Raw genomic sequence first — 18,333 nt, 5'->3', positions numbered from 1 at the left:
GGCAGAAGCTGATCATCTTTATCGTGTACCTACACTGCACACTGTGTGTGTACGTGTTTCTTGTCTCTGTCCCTGTTCTTTCGCGCAGTTTAATCATGAGCCAGAAGAAACTGAGAGGCAGAAGCTGATCATCTTTATCGTGTACCTACACTGCACACTGTGTGTGTACGTGTTTCTTGTCTCTGTCCCTGTTCTTTCGCGCAGTTTAATCATGAGCCAGAAGAAACTGAGAGGCAGAAGCTGATCATCTTTATCGTGTACCTACACTGCACACTGTGTGTGTACGTGTTTCTTGTCTCTGTCCCTGTTCTTTAGCGCAGTTTAATCATGAGCCAGAAGAAACTGAGAGGCAGAAGCTGATCATCTTTATCGTGTACCTACACTGCACACTGTGTGTGTACGTGTTTCTTGTCTCTGTCCCTGTTCTTTCGTGCAGTTTAATCATGAGCCAGAAGAAACTGAGAGGCAGAAGCTGATCATCTTTATCGTGTACCTACACTGCACACTGTGTGTGTACGTGTTTCTTGTCTCTGTCCCTGTTCTTTAGCGCAGTTTAATCATGAGCCAGAAGAAACTGAGAGGCAGAAGCTGATCATCTTTATCGTGTACCTACACTGCACACTGTGTGTGTACGTGTTTCTTGTCTCTGTCCCTGTTCTTTAGCGCAGTTTAATCATGAGCCAGAAGAAACTGAGAGGCAGAAGCTGATCATCTTTATCGTGTACCTACACTGCACACTGTGTGTGTACGTGTTTCTTGTCTCTGTCCCTGTTCTTTAGCGCAGTTTAATCATGAGCCAGAAGAAACTGAGAGGCAGAAGCTGATCATCTTTATCGTGTACCTACACTGCACACTGTGTGTGTACGTGTTTCTTGTCTCTGTCCCTGTTCTTTCGCGCAGTTTAATCATGAGCCAGAAGAAACTGAGAGGCAGAAGCTGATCATCTTTATCGTGTACCTACACTGCACACTGTGTGTGTACGTGTTTCTTGTCTCTGTCCCTGTTCTTTCGTGCAGTTTAATCATGAGCCAGAAGAAACTGAGAGGCAGAAGCTGATCATCTTTATCGTGTACCTGCAAGGGGGGGGGGGGGTAATCTGTTTGTTTTTTTTTGTATAGCAATAGCATTAGAGTCGTCGTCATACCAGAACCCTGCCGTTGTCTGAGAAGAGAAAAAAATTCGCTGATTGGACAAGAGAGGTCAGGTGGACCTTGTGATATCATCACAACATGCCCAGCATGGCAGGTTTTGGTTTTTGGTGCATTGTTTTCTCTATTTCCAGCTTTGTTTGCAGTGTAACTATTACTTAAATGTGTAGACCAAAGTGCATGTATTGGGTGTGTGTTACGAACTAAATGCAATGAAGGGATACAGGAGATTTAAAAGGGCTCTGAAACACCTTCTGAGGAGAGTACATAACCTCGTTCAATCACTACATTCTCTAATCATAAATGCCCGAGCCAAATAATACACTTTTACACGCAGCAGTGAAGCCACAATCACGTGCGAAAGTTGGCGAGTCCTTTCTGTTTCATGCTTGCACCCTCCTCTGTCGCATGCTCCGGCGTAATTCTGTTCAGAGATGGCTATTGGTTAGTTTCCTTCAGGCGTCACGCAGCTAACATGGCCACAGCCATTCAGCAGCATCGCTCCGGCGGGTAAGGAAGCTCCGCCACCCAGGAAATTCCCGTGTGTGTGGGTGGTGGGGCTGGTGGAAAAGCGCCGACTTTTGAGCGTGCAAAAAGTGATGAGAGTAGAGGGAAAGGCGCGAAGACGCTGAAATTCAAATTTTGACTACAGACAACTGAGCTTATAAAAAAAGCATTTAAAAAAATTTTTGCTGGACGATGTTTGTGAAGAGGCGTCCCCTTTAACATCCCAGGAATACCGTACTTTTATTGAAAGCCCCTTTAATATATGTGGGCTATGCTTTGGAGAAGACAGGTTTGGTGCAGTGGTATTTTAGTGCCCCGCGAGGATATATGCATTTTCGTGCAAATGATTCAAGCAGCTATAAGACCCAACTTTAACCCTGTGGGCTTCATTACGAGCCTCAGGACACCATTAGCTGCTGCGAGCAAGTCGTTAATGGTTACAAAGGCAGGTGGGCGCTGACGGAGCTCACAGTGTATCACTTATTTTTCCTAAAGGTATGGGGCACCTCTTTCCAAAAGCACCCAGGGCGGCAAAAAAGGCACCTTGCCTCGCCTTCCTTCAAAGTCCCTGCAGTGGACAGCAGCTTCATTGTGCCGAAGTTTGCGAGCTTGCAGAAGTGACAAGGCTGCAAGAGACGTGCGTACACTGGTAGGTATGCAATATGTCACACGTTCCTCATGAATATGCCCAGAAAATGTATCCTGTTATTCTTTAAATGCACAAATCGTTTCAGATCTTCCACGTGATACTTTGACGACAACACTTCTGCTGCACAGCTCACGAACAATCCGTGAATAATAAAAAGGAACACTCAATGCGGACAGCAAAACGAGGAGATTCTAGCTGAAAAAGGCCTGATACCGGCACTGCTGTTTTTAATGAGATAGCATTAAGGGTACTTTTCAGCAGCAAACCCGGCGTGTCGAGAAAAGTGGGTGGCCCACCTGTCATCTAGGTCACGTGACCGTGTGACGTTGTCACAACCTGCACACCAAATGGTGAGCCAACTGCCCACCATGGCAGGTGGCAGTTAAAATTAATAACTGGTTGTGAGAGGTAGCTCAGGAAGAGAAACCTGGGTATCACAAGCCCCACTGGTGGCTGTGTTTAAAGCACCCACCTGCCTGGGCAGTGGAGCATCGCCTAACCGTTGCACCACACACCACTGCACCAGTACTAGTGGTATAAGGGCTCATCACGATCTACGAACGCAAAGTAGAGAATGACCAAATCTGCACATATGGGCATGCAGGCAGAACCGAACAGAATGAGTCCTTGCGTGGGGGGGGGCTCTCTAGTGCTCTCGCACTGGACTCTTAAGGGTAGGCTAAGCGTTAAGTGGTGGTGAAAGAAGGAACAATACCTGTATTTCAGAAAGGTCGTTTCACGCCAAACGTCCCAAGCGTTGTGCTCGACCATCTCCGATTTGTTCAAAATATTCATGGCATCTTGTCACGTGTTTAATCTAAGCCTAAAATATTTTAGACCCCAAAAATTTATTCGTGAGTTGAGCTCAGTCCAAATGTTTTGAAAAGGCATGAAACCAGGCATCACTCAATAAATGATAAAAAATCTGCAAAAAAAAGAACTCCACAAATTTTTTAATGACATTTTCAGATTCTGGCTTTCGATGTGATTCAGATCATGAATCTTTGCACAGTATAAATATTTTTAGAATTTAAGTAAAGTGCAAAAATCATATTACTTTGACAAAAAAAAAAAATCAACTTCCTCTCGGAAATTAGGAAACAGCCATCTTGCTTCCCTAGATGTCTATTACCTATAAAAAATGTTACAGCTGATGAAACTGAATATGCTGAAGTAAAATAAAATACTGAAGTTGCAGAAAAGTGCATTTTGAACCATAAACACCCGTTTATTTCACCATGAGGTGGTCCAAGTAAACATACAAACCATGGCAGGTTTAGTAGAACAGATTATTGCATTTCATTTCTGAAGATTTATTCAAGGATATTTTTGTTTACAGCGAGAAAAAGTTTTTGAAGTTGAGCTCGTGTGCCTGGTTTCACGCCTTTTCGAAAAACTTCAAAACTGAGCTCACCTCACGAATAAACTTTTTTCGGAAAAAAAATTTAGGCTTAGATTACGCATGCTGCAATTAGTTTCCATGAATTTTTTTTAACAAATCAGAGATGGTCGAGCGCAACGTCTAAGGCGTTTGGAGTGGAATGACCCCCGATGTAATACCCCCGATACAAGGGGGCCTTTAAGGTAAATAAACTGAACTGAACTGAACTGAAAAGAAGTGACAGGCAAAGAGGACCCCAGGGCTGAAGGGACCCATTAATGCTACTGCATCATACCCTCAAGTGTCGCCTCAAGTTTTTCAGTTCGAAGGTGCTAATACCACCTATTAGAAACGTTAATGGACCCCGTATGCATTTGCTTTGCAGCACTTGACACTTTTGTGTTCGCATTTCAGTTCTAACGTTCACGTTTCATTTCACACTGAACGTACGGAGCACCCTGGAAGATAGGTGGTGCTATCCAAGTGAACTTGGAAGAAGAGGAAGGTGGAGGACAGTAGGAGGTAGAGAAGCTCCCGTGAGAACAGCAGTGCAAATTCAAGTCCCCTTGTAAGCACAATCAGTGCATTTATGCAGCAGTACATTTACTCATGTAATTTGCACACATTTTTCTAAAATTAACGCTTCAAAAAGGGACTGCGCAAATTATGTAGAGATTTCGCGAGCATGTCCTAAACAACTTGATAAAGGCCATAGTGCGCAATGTATACGACATATCGCTGCGTATAAGTTGATCCTGTAATTCGCGCCCCTTGCTGATCAAAATAAAGTTGACTCCAAATATAAATCGGCACATAGCCCCCTCCCTTGTGCCGCTCGCCCCAGACCATGGAAGAAGACTATTTAGGAGTGGAAACTCCGCTGTCTGCGGCGACCAGAAAAGGTCACAAGCCCGCGGAGCCACTATCATGCTGGCGGCCTGGAAAGAAATTACTGCCTTTTCGGTTGCCAAGGCAATTGGTCGGGCGTGTTGCTCCTGTTCGGCCGCGCGCGCCCGACTTCTATAGAGGGCACTCTCGCACACTTCTTTACCGCTGGTAGCCCGAAGAGGAACTGGTGCTACGCTTCAACCATTTGAGCACAGTAAAAAATAAAACGCTTTCTTTTCCATGACTGCTATAAGATGATCTGTAGCTTCTCATTGTACGCAGGGCTTTTGTTTCACACTCACGCGATGACATCGATTGGATGGGTATAAGCGCTGCTGGCATTCGTCGAAGGCACACATGCCTTCACGTTCGTCGAGTATGTGACCATGCTAAGTTTCATCCGCTGGAGGAGAACGCCGGCGTCGTATGGCGCAGCGCTTATGACTACACGTCAGCTGAGAAGGCAACAAGCGGCTACAACTTCTCACCTTGCTCACCTTCTCCCTGCAACACTTGTAACCGCTTTTCCAATTTCGAACAAAACACCTGCGTCCCATCTTAGCCTAGCAAATTCCGAAGGAGGCCGCACTGCACGTAACAGCGCTGTTAGTATTACGGCCCTCCAACAGACACCGACAAGAACTGTTGCTGTCCGACTTAAGGGCACACAAATACGTCACGGCGTGCCCGCTGAAGCAAACACCCGTGTCGTCTGCTTTGAGCGCGCGTCGCCAGAGCCGCCTGCCTGGGTGCTGCATTTTTTTTTTTTCGCTGCAGCTTCTACGACGCGCCGCATAGTGCCGCCACTGCATACGGCCCCGTCGGCGCATACAATTGTGACCTTATCTGGTCGCCTGCGCTCGCTCGTGCTGACGGGAATTTCACCTCCTAAATATTCTTGCTCCGTGCCCCAGACCCACGTAATGTACTTCCCTGCGTCATGGCATGACGGTGCGTGCGCAGCTCAAAGGGTCATTTCACGGGAAACGTCCCAGACCCCAAAACCAACCACCGATTCTCTTGAAAAAAAAAAAAAATTGAGGTAAGTGCCGATTGTGTGAATACTATTTTGCCAAAGAATTTTTGTGAAAAAGAAAACAAATTTTCTCACATAAGCATCTTTCAAAGTTTTCGCGGACGCAAAAGTTGCTTGCATTTAAATATTTTTAACTCAAGTGTGAAAGCAGGTCATCATCATCATCATCAGCCTGACTACGCCCACTGCAGGGCACAGGCCTCTCCCATGTCTCTCCAATTAACCCTGTCCTTTGCCAGCTGTGCCCCCCTATGCCTGCAAACTTCTTAATCTCATCCGCCTGCCTAAATTTCTGCCGCCCTCTGCTAAGCTTGCCTTCTATTGGTATCCATTGTGTTACCCTTAATGACCAGCGGTTATCTTGCCTTCGCATTACATGCCCTGCCCAAGCCCATTTCTTTCTCTTGATTTCGACTAAGATGTCATTAACCCGTGTTCGTTCCCTCACCCACTCTGCCCGCTTCCGATCTCTTAACGTTACGCCTATCATTTTTCTTCCCATAGCTCGCTACATTGTCCTTAAGCTGAACCATTTTCGCTAGCCTCCACGTTTCTGCCCCGTAGGTGAGTACAGTTAAGAAACAGCTGTTGTATGCTTTTCTCTTGAGGGATATTGGTAACCTGCTATTCATAATCTGAGAGAACCTGCCATATGCACTCCACCCCATTCTTATCCATCTAGTTACTTCCCTCTCATGATCCGTATCAACTGTCACTTCCTGCCCTAAGTAGACGTACTCCCTTACTACTTCCAGTACCTCACTACCAATTGTGAACTGCTGTTCCCTTGCTAGACTGTTGAACATTACTTTGGTTTTCTGCATGTTAATTTTTAGACCTACCGTTCTGCTTTGCCTGTCTAACTCACTGATCACGTCTTGCAATTCATCTCCTGAGTGACTCAGCAAGACAATGTCATCAGCGAATCGCAGATTATTTGGGTATTCTCCATTAACTCTTATTCCCAACTGTTCCCAATTCAGGCCTCGGAATACCTCCTGTAAACAGGAGGTGAAATAATAGCATCGACGAGATCGTGTCTCCCTGCACTGACGCCCTTCCTTATTGGAATCTTATTGCTGACTTTACGGAGAACTATGGCAATTGTGCAGTTGCTAGATATATATTCCAGTATTTTCACATAAGACTCTTCTACACCCTGATTATGCAATTCCTGCATGATTGCTGATGTTTCCACTGAGTCGAATGCTTTCTCGTAATCAATGAAGGCTATATGTAGAGGCTGGTTATATTCTGCGCATTTCTCTATCACCTGATTGATAGTGTGAATATGATCTATTGTGGAGTATGCTTTACGAAATCCTGCCTGATCGTTTGGTTGATTGAAGTCTGAGGTTGCCCTGACTCTATTAGCGATTACCTTAGTAAATACGTTGCAGGCAACGGACAGTAAGCTGATCGGTCTGGAATTTTTCAAGTCCTTGGCGTTTCCCTTCTCATGAATTAAGATAATATTTGCATTCGTCCAAGCTTCTGGAACGGTTGAGGTCATAAGGCATTGCGTATATAGGGTGGCTAGTTTTTCTAGCACAATCTCCCCTTTTTCCTTCAAGAGATCTGCTGTTACCTGATCCTCACCAGCTGCTTTTCCCCTCTGCATTGCTCCTAAGGCATTTTTTTACTACCTCTTTCGCTACTGGCGGGATGATGCATTGCTGTGCACTACTGTCCTTTTCATTAACGTTCTGATTACACTGCCTACTGTATAGATTTGTGTATAACTCTTTGCCTATTTTAACTATCATCCATATTGCTAATAACATTGCCCTCCTTGTCTCTTAACGCATACATCTGGCTTTTACCTATACCTAGTTTCCTCTTCACCGCGTTTAGGCTACCTCCGTTCTTTAGAGCATGCTTGATTCTCTCCATATTAAACTTCCCTATATCGGCTGCCTTGCACTTGTTTATTAACTTCGATAGCTCTCCTAGTTTTATTTTGTTTCTAGGGCTAGATGCCCTCATGCTTTGGAATTTCTTAATCAGAGCTGTCGTCCCCTCAGACAGCTTGCCAGTATCCTGTCAAACCATCCTACCACCTACTTCTAGGGCACACTCCGTAACAATAGCGGTCAGATTATCATTCATTGTTCGAACATTAAGATCTTCTTTCTCAGTTAAAGCCGAATATCTGTTCTGCAGTGAAGTCCTGAATTCCTCTACTTTCCCTCTTAATGTTAACTCGTTAATGGGCTTCCGCTTCACTAGCTTCTCCCGTTCCCTTTTCAAATCTAGGCTAATTCGCGACCGTACCATTCTGTGGTCACTATACCGCACCTTTCCGACAACCTCTACATTCTGGACTACGCCAGGGTGAGCGTATAGTATGAAGTCTATTTCATTTTTAGTCTCACCATTGGAGCTCTTCCAGGTCTACTTCCTGTTCTCTCGTTTGCGAAGAAGGTAATTATGATCCATAAATTATTTCTATCTGCGAGCTCTACTAATAACTCTCCCCTGCTATTCCTAGAACCTATCCCATATTCGCCTACCACCTGGTTGCCAGCCTGCTTCTTTCCCACCTTCGCATTGAAGTTGCCCATCAGAACAGTGTACTGTGATTTTACTTTGTTCATTCTGATTCCACGTCTTCACAGAAGCTTTCAACAACCTGGTCTTCATAGCAGATAAAATAACAAACTATTTTATATTACGCACATGCATTGTTCTTTAATGCCAATTAATTAGTGCCCCCATGTAAGGCTTTTCTGCATTTTTTTGGTTCAATAAAGAACCAAAAAATTGTGCATTATCAGAATTTTTTTATCGTAAACATCATTCATGTTTCAGTCACAATAAATTTTTTCACCATTCACCTGTTGGTATTGTTGATACAAAAAATTTAAACTCTTTAAAGAGTACTTTTAAAGAAAATCAGTCCCAAAGTTGGCAAAATGTGATGCTCTTCTTAGATTGAAACATATACCCGCGGACAACTTTTTATCGCAATGCAGAAGAGGCCAGGGAGGAACGAGAAGGAGACTGTCCTTTGTACCTGTGGCAAGTGGGGCTCCTCAGCCCTAGTGACCCTCTTTCCAACTTCCCCTCTCCATCGCTCCGCACCCCTAGACCCAAACAACCCACTCCCCATGGCACGGGACAGATAGCCGTCTCCTTTCCTTTCCTGCCTAGCCTCTGCTGCACTGCATGAGAGCCGGTCGAGGAGCATTTGCTGCTGCCTTATTCACTTGTATCCGACTATAGCTTGTTGCTCCATTTGTGACGGGGACTTTGATTTCACAAGGCAGTCATATGATATTATAAAGCGCTTGAGGTGGCCGTTGCTGCCTGAGAGTCGTAAGTACTTACGGCTATTATCACTGTTTAATGTTCTTAAAAATAAAATAGAATTTTTTTTAAAAGTCTGCCCACATGGACAACACTACAAAAATACGCGAATATAAGTGCCGACTAAATGTTTTAAAATTTATAGAGGTGTGTGAATATTTGTCTTTGGTTAAAGGTGCAAAAAAAGACAACACAAAGCAGAAAGATGGGACGGACAAACAGTTACCAGCTTGCCCGGCAAGACATTCTTTTAAGCGAATATTCAAATTCGAATAAAATATGTTTGTTATTCGGTTCATATTTGATTTGAGAAATTGATATTCGAGAATTTTTGAATATTCGGCAGCAATCGAGTACATAGGTTGCACTGATGTCAGTGAAAGGAATCCTGGGATATGCTTGCCATGTTTATGAACCGCGCAGTCTGTATACCGCATCGTTTTACCATAGCAGTCCAATTAGGCGCAGCGGGCGAAGGCACAGGAATGCCCACTTGCGAAATTTCCCATGGGGCTTCCAAATGGGGGGGGGGGCCGAGTCGAGGTGTCGTCGGCAGGGCAAGTGATCGTGTAAAAATCCCGCCTATTGCATGCTGGATTGCAGCCCATGCACCTCATATGTGCACGTAAGGGCTGGCATGATGATGATAGGAGGGCCCTTATCACTGGGCCAAAAAACAGCCTGGCACCGTAGTTTTCGTAGCTGAGCTTTGCTGCCAGCCTGTGGCGATGGCAGCTGTCAGACACGAATTCGTCAACTGTCTGAACCCAGCTGCATGCTGCTTTCGGATACCGACATGCCAGCTGGTCAATTTTTTCCTATCTTTTCAGAAGTGCTGCCTGCATTGTTCTTCTAGAACGTCAAAACTGCGTGCTCATTATGGGCTTTTCATTGTTTGTGTGATGGAGCCTCCTTTCAAAGCTTTACTGCAAGTGAAATTTTTGGCAGCGTTGTTTTCTCATTTCTTCATGGGGCGGGAGGAGGGAAAAACGGATTTACGACTTGACCTTTCAACAACTGGCGCATTTCTTCCAGTCCCGTAAAGTCCAAATTAATGAGGTGTTACTACCCATCATGTTATTTTCAATTGCCAGACATGTGTCTTTCATTGGATTTCATTAAGTTACTCATTTTGCATGACCAAAGTACAGGTTACGTACTGCTGAGCTGTCAAATTAAATGGTACACATTTCCGTGCACACAGGTTTTCTTTCGCACACTGTTAAGTCAGTTTAGGTTAGTTTATTTTAGTTGCAAAGACTGCATACTACCATTTCAACCCATGTAAGGGCCGCACCTGTGTATGGGCCGCACCCTGTTTTCCCAAAGGAAATATTAAAAAAAAATCCCTGTAAGGGCCGTACCCAAACTTTCCATGACCCATGCCGGAATAGCCTTCCAAATGCACCTGCCATGGCCTCCACAATCAACTCTGGCTGTGAGCAACGGTGTGCTTGATTGCGGAGGCGACGCATGCACACAGGGGCTTCCAGGTGCCGCCCACAGATCATGCCCAAGCCGTGGCTCAAAATGCAGCCATAGGCAGAAAGTAATAGGATACTTGGAGAACTTCAGAACAGGTTCAGAAGGTGTAGGCACTTAGATGATAGCATGTTCATTCTTATTCAACACATAGAAATAGCTAAGGCAGAAAACTGACCTCTGTATTTGGCCTTCTGGGACATAAGCGGTGCATACGACAAAGTTAAGCGGGAACTCCTGTGGAACATATTAAAAGATGAAGGTGTTGGTCACGAGGTAATTGATTTTCTACAGAGAATATACCGAGAAAATAAAGTTGAAATTACATGAGAAGGGATAAAAAGTGAGACAACTGTCGAGGTACACAAAGGATTAAGGCAAGGTTGTCCTCTGACACCGCTGCTGTTCATGCTTTATATGATAAGTATGGAAAGAAGGCTACAAGGAAGCAACCTAGGCTATAATCTGTCGTACAGATTAGACGGAAGAGTTGTTGAGTAAAGACTACCGGGTTTAATGCATGCGGACGATATTGTACTGTTAGCAGGTAGCCAGGAAGATTTGCAAACTCTGCTTAATTGCTGTGGAAATGAAGGAGGCAGTCTAGGTTTCAGTTTTAGCGCAACTAAGTCAGGTGTGATGATTTTCATCGATAAAACTGATCAGGAGCTTACAATACAAGGCCATGAAATACCCCGAGTGGCCAAATACAAATATCTCGGGTATGGGTAAACAAAGGGTACATGTACACGGAAAAGCACGACCAGCTAGTCTCTCATAGCAAAAGGGTGAAGAGATGCCGGGATAATGAAACGTAGGTCATTGTGGGGGTATAACAGGTATGAAGTACTGAGAGGTATTTGGAAAGGAATAATGGTGCCGGGGCTTACTTTCGGGAATGCGGTTCTGTGCTTAAGGGCAGAAGTTCAGTCGTGATTAGAAATAAATCAGAGAGCTGTTGGAGGATTAGCACTAGGTGCCCACGGGATAACCACAAACAAGGCAGTACAGGGGGATATGGGCAGGGCATCGTTTGAAGCACGGGAAGCTCAGAGTAAAATACTATACGAAGAACACCTGAGGAAATTGGACGATAACAGGTGGGCAGCTAAGGTATTTAAATACCTATACAGAAAAAGCGTTGATTCACAATGGTGGAAAGAACTAGGAAGCTAACCAGTAAGTATGCCAGGAACAAGGACGGAAGAAGAAAGAGAATTAAACGACAGGTTAAATACAGTGGAACCCCAATTAAACAACGACTTTCTTGGGACCGCGAAAAAGCGTCGTAAAATCCGAACATAAATTATGCCTATAAAAATACTACTTTTTTCGTGTGACGAATTTTACGAGAAAATTCAATGTAAGCTACTAACATACTCTGCAGGGCTTGGAAACCGAAATTACCAAAAAAGTAAATGCGATAAGAATTAATGCTGCAGTACGAGTACCAATCATGTTTTATTCAAACGGACCTTTCCGGCACTCCACCGCCCACTGCCGCTATTCCCGCCAGCCGGCGCGAACTTTAAAAAAAGTTGGTCAGTTTCTTTTGGACCTTATTTAATCCGTGAACTTGCAAAAGCTTTCGCTCGAGTTGGGCAACGTCCAAAAGGAGCTCCTCTGCGGCGTCACGTGAACAGATGAAGTTCCGGGCGCCGTCTATGTGCTGTAGCACCTCGGCGAACATGGTAGGCACAGGCACGACATCTGTGGTGTCGTCATTGTCCTCGTCCGAAGTTGCAGTGGTGTCGGCACTAGGCAAAGCCTCTGCGATTGCATCATTCAGCAACACCTTGCCGCAGATTGAAACGTCGTCGGCCTCCACGTACTCGGCGAAGGCCGTGGCGAGGTTTAAACCCTCGAAATCGTCGTCGCCGAAGCCTGCATCGGCCTCAAGCGGCATCGAGGTCATTGCGTCCCCAGCAGAGGAGGCAGTCTCTCGCTTAAAGCCACAGTGCTTGAACAAGTTGGCGATTGTGCTTTGCGACAATGCGTTACACGAACTGGCAATAAAATGCATGGCGTCGAGCATAGTGATCTTTCTTTCCGACTCGCTGCGCTCCATAGCCGTCAGCCGACGCTGCACTAACCGCTTCCGGTACCCTTGCTTCACGCATTTAATGATGCCGGCATCCAGCGGCTGCAGCCAGCTTGTGCAGTTGTAAGGAAAAAAAACAACTTTTACGATCCTCAGGCTGGACGTATCGGGTGGGTGGCACGGTGCGTTGTCCACGAAAAGCAATATTTTCCTTGCCTTGGAACCCATTTTGCAATCCAACTGCTGCAAAAAATTGCTGAATAGCGAAGACGTCATCCACGCCTTTTTGTTAAAGTTGTAGCTGCACGGCAGCGTCTTCAAGTTCTTAAAGCACTGTGGCTTTGCAAATTTTCCGACAACGAGCACGGGCAGCCTCTCGAAACTGTCCTCGTTAGCACAGAATAGTGCTGTCACCCGCTCTTTACTGCGCTTGCCACCATGACAGCTGTCACCTTTTAACGCAAGGATTTGCTCGGGCTGCATATGGTAAAAAATACCGCTCTCATCGGCGTTGAAAACGTCGCAGGGCTTGTATGCAGCAATCATCTCCGGCAGCGACTCCATCCACTCGTTCACCGTCTAAACGTTCATGGAAGTGCTTTCTCCGCAGGAGCGGCTGTACACAATCCTGTTTCGTTTTTTAAAGCGATTCAGCCACCCGTTCGATGCCTGAAAGTCGTCGATGCCGAGACGCAATGCCACAAGATCTGCCTTTTCTTTTAGAATGGCGCAGTCCACGTTGATCGCAGAGCTCCGTGCCTGATGCAGCCACCTGACAAGAACTTTTTCTAGCTTCTCATGCTGTCCTTCTTTTGCCGCTTTCCGCTTGAGCCTGAACTTGTTGGCATTTTGCAATATCACCGCTTTGTTTGTCAGGATCGTCTTAAGCGAAGATTCGGGTATCTTAAGGTCCCGGGCAATGCTGGCTTTCGTGGCTCCATGCCACTTTTCCGCTTCCTTGATAATATGGAGCATATCACCGAGAGACAGAACTGCCCACTTTCAGGACATCGTGCGTCGCGTTGCTCCACACAACTCAAAACCTTGCTGAGCGCTGGTCGGTAGGAATACGACGAAGATCACGTGCGATGAACCTAGGCCTATCCACGCTACCTTGTCGGCGATCTGCTGCTGGGAAACTGGAAAGAAACGTTTCCAAAACGCGACGAGAGGCGACGCCGCCAAGAGAGGGAGCGAAAGGGAGAAAGTGATTGTGGAGAAGAAAACGCGCTATTTCAGCATAGCGGGCGTCGCGGAGGGCAGCCCACACACCCACTCACCCACCCACCCACCCACTTACCCGTCCGTCCGTCCGTCCGTCCATCCATCCTCAACCGTCTCCTCCACCGCGAGCTCTCACTATCCATGTCGGCATCAGTACCACCAGCTCCAGCCTTTTGTGGCTGTCAAAGGCACGGGAGTTGTGGTAGCGTGTTAGTGCACCGTAGTTGTGGCTTTTGCGTGTTGCCACCGAGCGTCGCAGTTTTATCACGATGGGCAAGCACTTTCATAGCTACACAGCTGGGAGTTTGCTGTCGAACACTGCAAGTGTGCAGCGGGCAGGAAATTCGACATGGCATAGAATTGCGTCCGACAATAGTGCAACCAATAGGATGCATTAAGGAACACAAGCTGCAAAAAGCGCACTTTCCGAGGCAAGTTGTGCAAGTTTCTTGAACTGGAAGAGCTGCTCTACTAAGTGATGAAAGCGCAGAACAACGGCTACACATTGACAGTGGACATGCTGCGTGACTTTTTGTGGGATGAGCGTGCAGCACAGCACAGCACCAGCTCAGAGTCTGAATACTCTGCGAGTGACGACTGAACGTAGAATAAATGCCGCTCATTCCCTGATTGGTGCATTTTGATTGGTGCAATTTTTTTTTCGCACATCGCGTGTATTGGCCGCACCCCAAAAATTGGCTTTCAAATCTGGAAAAAAAGTGTGGCCCTTACATACGTTTAGATGGTATTTGGAAAAAAAAATAAGGACAATGTTTGCCAACTTATTTTTTTCTGAATTTTTTTGAACTGAACATATATTTGATATACGATTTTATCTCTGAAGGCATTTTTTCTACATATCCGCATTCAATTCGTATTTGAAAACTTCAATATTCACACACCCCTACAAATTTTCCTTTTTCCATCAAACTAAACAAGACAGGAGCTGTTCGCCAGATCTATACTCTGTTTCATACATCAGGTGCAACGCTGTCAAAGCTAGCACTCTTGTTTGCGCTGCCTCCATCTGCAATCAAAAAGTAGTGCGTTCCTTCTGGTGAACGAAAAATAATAATTGCTTTGCCTGCGGACCATGAGCTCGAATAAATGCACTCTTACTGCTGACGACACACTGTCACTTTCTCATGCCTTAGAATACTCAGCCACAGAACAAATGTGGAGTAGCAAGCCTTCCTTAATTTTTTCATGCAGACAACTTCCGTACCTTTCCCAGTGTTGCACCTGATGTATGAAACGACGCATAATTGTCGACGCGCCTTCTCCGTCCTTTTTAACGTTGTTACATGACCATATTTATAAACCTTGACATCAATGAATTGTTGCACAGTAAGACTTAGATGTAATGAGCCTCCATATAGCGAATTCCTTGATATCACAGTTTCTCAATTCCCCAATGCTGCCCCCATTGAAGCGCGTGTATTTGACACCTCCATGTAACAAAAAAGTGTTGCAGTGGTTGACCTTGATATAATGAACTGGCTATGCCATCTATCTGTTGGCTAGTGCTGAGTTACTCTAAATTTGGCAAAACCATGCGAAAGTTTCGTGAAGATAAAGCATGAAATTGACATGAAAGGAAAGCCGATCGCAACGAGCGACCGCAGTTGACACAACGCACCGTGCTCCAGCACCGTAGGCGCAACTCTGGTGCTTTCTCTTTTAGAATATCATACCATGTGGCATTACAACAGCTCATGCTTAAAAACAGCGAAAAATAATAGCACATAGCAAACAAAAGAAACGACATGAGAAGTGCACGGCCATCGCCACCATGCAGTTGCATGATTCCGGTGTTGATAGCTCTTGTGCCTTGGGAGCAGGAACGGTGGAAAGTGCAGGTGACGCAAGGTGAGGAGTCCATTTCCTAGCGTAACAGTAAGGAGAAGACAGACAGAGGGAACATGCCGGTGGAAGCACATGCCTCCGCATTCGGTCTATGGCGGTGGCATGGCTGCATGCTCTTCTCTAGCTTGGCCGTAGCGCCCCCGGCCGCCTCCCCCACCCTCCCCACCCCACTCGTAACGGCGTTGCGTGAGCCGCAGCAGAGATGGCGGCGGCTGCTAAACGTTTCTCCATGAGTAACGCTGTTTGCTGTAAGCATTTTCAAGGTGATTTCACCTACATTAATTTCTTATTTTGGTTTCCGTTCGGCAGTGCCCTTTCGACTCTTGGTTCAATAAACAACACCCGTCGCGTCCCCACTGATAATAACAATCTCATCTAAAAGGATTCTCGCGAAAACTGCATGTAACAAAAACCTGGATGTAATGAAAAATCTTGGACTTTTTTCAATTTCGTTATAACCAGGTTTAACTGCATTAATGTTTTCAAGTTGTATTATGAATGCATTTTGTATATTAAACAGAATGTCTACTTTTCATAGTGTTTCACACCTTCCTACACTAATGCTGAGCAGGGCACAGTAGGAACCCATAAAAATAAATAAATGGACGTCACACCAACACATGGAGTAAAGTTTTTCTTTTTTCTTGCATGGTTATGTCACATAGAACAAATCTTTGTGAGTTTATTGATATATAAATGACCAGAAATTTCACTTATTTGGTAAATTAAAGTTGAAATGACTTTATGCAGATGTGAATTTATTTAAATGAAAAGTGTAAAGGTCATCTAAAAACTGACTTATATTCTCATGGTGGCACAATCAGTGACATATCTACACCAAGTTTCACAAGTGCTGTGCAAAAATAGCTAAAATAATTTTAATTGCCACGTCCTACCTAAACAAAAACACAATGTTCAGAGTTCCCCAAGATGTGTAAACAGTGGAAAAATGTTTTTGGTATTGTACTACACAAATGCACATGATGGAAGAAAAAAAAAAATTGCAGAGGCTCTCACCTTGCATAGGAAATGCATCAAGGGCGTTGATACCAGATTGGTGCCTGCGAAAGACGGATATAAGTTCGCACTTCTGGCCTTCCAGCTTCCAGAAACGCAGTAAACCGTCGTTTCCAGATGACAGCAGTAGTGAAGCCTGGAGGCAAAACAGTAGATGTCATTCACCTCCACATCAAAAACCATGCACACCCATCTTGGAGCGGGCATCAACTATCCACGCGACTGTAGCTGCATTCACACTGCGCAAACATGGGCATGGCACCCTGCAGATGAAGGTGGTGCCACTTATTAAAGACGAATTGGAGAGCACCAGAGATAATTAGAGATAACAGAACTCAAGTGTGGTGCTGGGGTTTAAGCAAGTGTGGGGCTTACGCACAGTACACAAGAGTAGGGTAACTGAAAAGCAGAGCAAACATTTTATGAACACGAGGTTCCCTAGCGCAAAGAGCAGGAACATGACAGAACACAGGCACTAAAGCGATTGTGTTCTGTTGCGTCCCTCCTTTTTGCGCTATGGAACCTCATGTGAATTACCCAATAGCCCAAACTATCACCCTTTTATGAGCAAAAGTTACTGACTGGAACATAACATCCAGAGTGGTCAAGAAGTTCTTGCTTACTTCTTCAACACAAGGCAATGTCAGTGATCACTGCTGTAGTTATTTGCTTGCTTTATTCTAGGGGTGTGCAAATATTGAAATTTTTGACTACGAATCGAATATGAATATGAAGAAAAAATGGCTTCGAATATCGAGTTGAATATCTGTTCAGGACAAAAAAAAATTTCAGAACATGATAAACAAGCAAATGTTGTTGCCCTTATATTTTTCAAAATAGTGTATGGTCTTTGAAACTAAAATAAACAAAACTAGACTGCCTCAGCACCATATAAAAAAAAAATGATGTGCACAGAAATGTATCCTTTTTGATTAGACAGCATAACAGTATCCAAACTATAATGAGGTCATGCAAAACAAAAACCATAAAATGACAAAACTGGCAACAAAAAATAATATGATGAATAGTAAAACCTCATTCATTTGGAGTTCAAGGGACCGGAAGAAATGCCCGGTTCATCCAAAGGCCTCGGTTTATAAAATTAACCGTGACCCCCCCCCCCCCCCCCCACCCCACCCCCCTGAAAATGTGAAGATGCAGTAAGGCCTTATGAGGCGGCTTCATCGCGCTAACATCTATAAGCCCGTGATGAGCCGCCTGTTTTAGTGTGCTTGAAGAGCAACACAAATGCAAGCAAGGGGCCATGGAACACACTGGTGTCGGAACGGCGAGACGGTTTCTAAAAAGTTCCGACGAGACGGTTTCTAAAAGGAAAAGGAAATAACCTGCGATGCCAGTGTCTGAAAGCAGCGCGGAGGTGGGATTGGACTACCGGCGAATGCGCGGGCAAACAGTTGCAGTTGCCGTGGGGCAGCGGCGAAGCTCAGAAAATGAAACTACGCGGAAAGGTTATTTTTTTGACCTAGCGACAGGGGCCTTCCGATCGTTGTCACGCCTGCCGTTATGCCCACTAAAGAGGTGCGTGGGTTACAACGCACCATGCAATAGGAGGGATTTTTACAGGATCGCTAGCCCTATTGTGTCAACTCGACGCGCCCCTTCAGGAGGCTCCCGCGACATTCCACAAGTAGGCTTTCCTGCATAGCGTAGTTTACGAAAACGAGATGGCGGAGGTCACGCTCAGAGAGTTATGAAGGCGACAGGACGCATTCTTCGGATGTGGGCATTAAATATGTAAGGTATTACGGAAGGATTAAAAAAAAA

The 18,333-nt window shown here is 45.2% G+C and overlaps 1 protein-coding gene across 1 annotated transcript in view; it reads right to left on the bottom strand.

Moving 5' to 3' along the window:
* Positions 1-18,333, bottom strand: part of LOC144116315 (tRNA (34-2'-O)-methyltransferase regulator WDR6) — a 273,947-nt gene that overhangs the window by 43,667 nt on the left and 211,947 nt on the right. Inside the window, exon 21 of the mRNA XM_077651056.1 lies at positions 16,549-16,684. Within this exon, the coding sequence (XP_077507182.1) occupies positions 16,549-16,684 (136 nt within the window). The remainder of the gene's footprint in view (positions 1-16,548; positions 16,685-18,333) is intronic.

Source organism: Amblyomma americanum, chromosome 1 (assembly GCF_052857255.1).
Source record: "Amblyomma americanum isolate KBUSLIRL-KWMA chromosome 1, ASM5285725v1, whole genome shotgun sequence".
Lineage (NCBI taxonomy): Eukaryota > Metazoa > Arthropoda > Arachnida > Ixodida > Ixodidae > Amblyomma > Amblyomma americanum.
The sequence above is the reverse complement of the archived record's forward strand: the minus strand, read 5'-3'. Positions and strand labels throughout refer to the sequence as shown.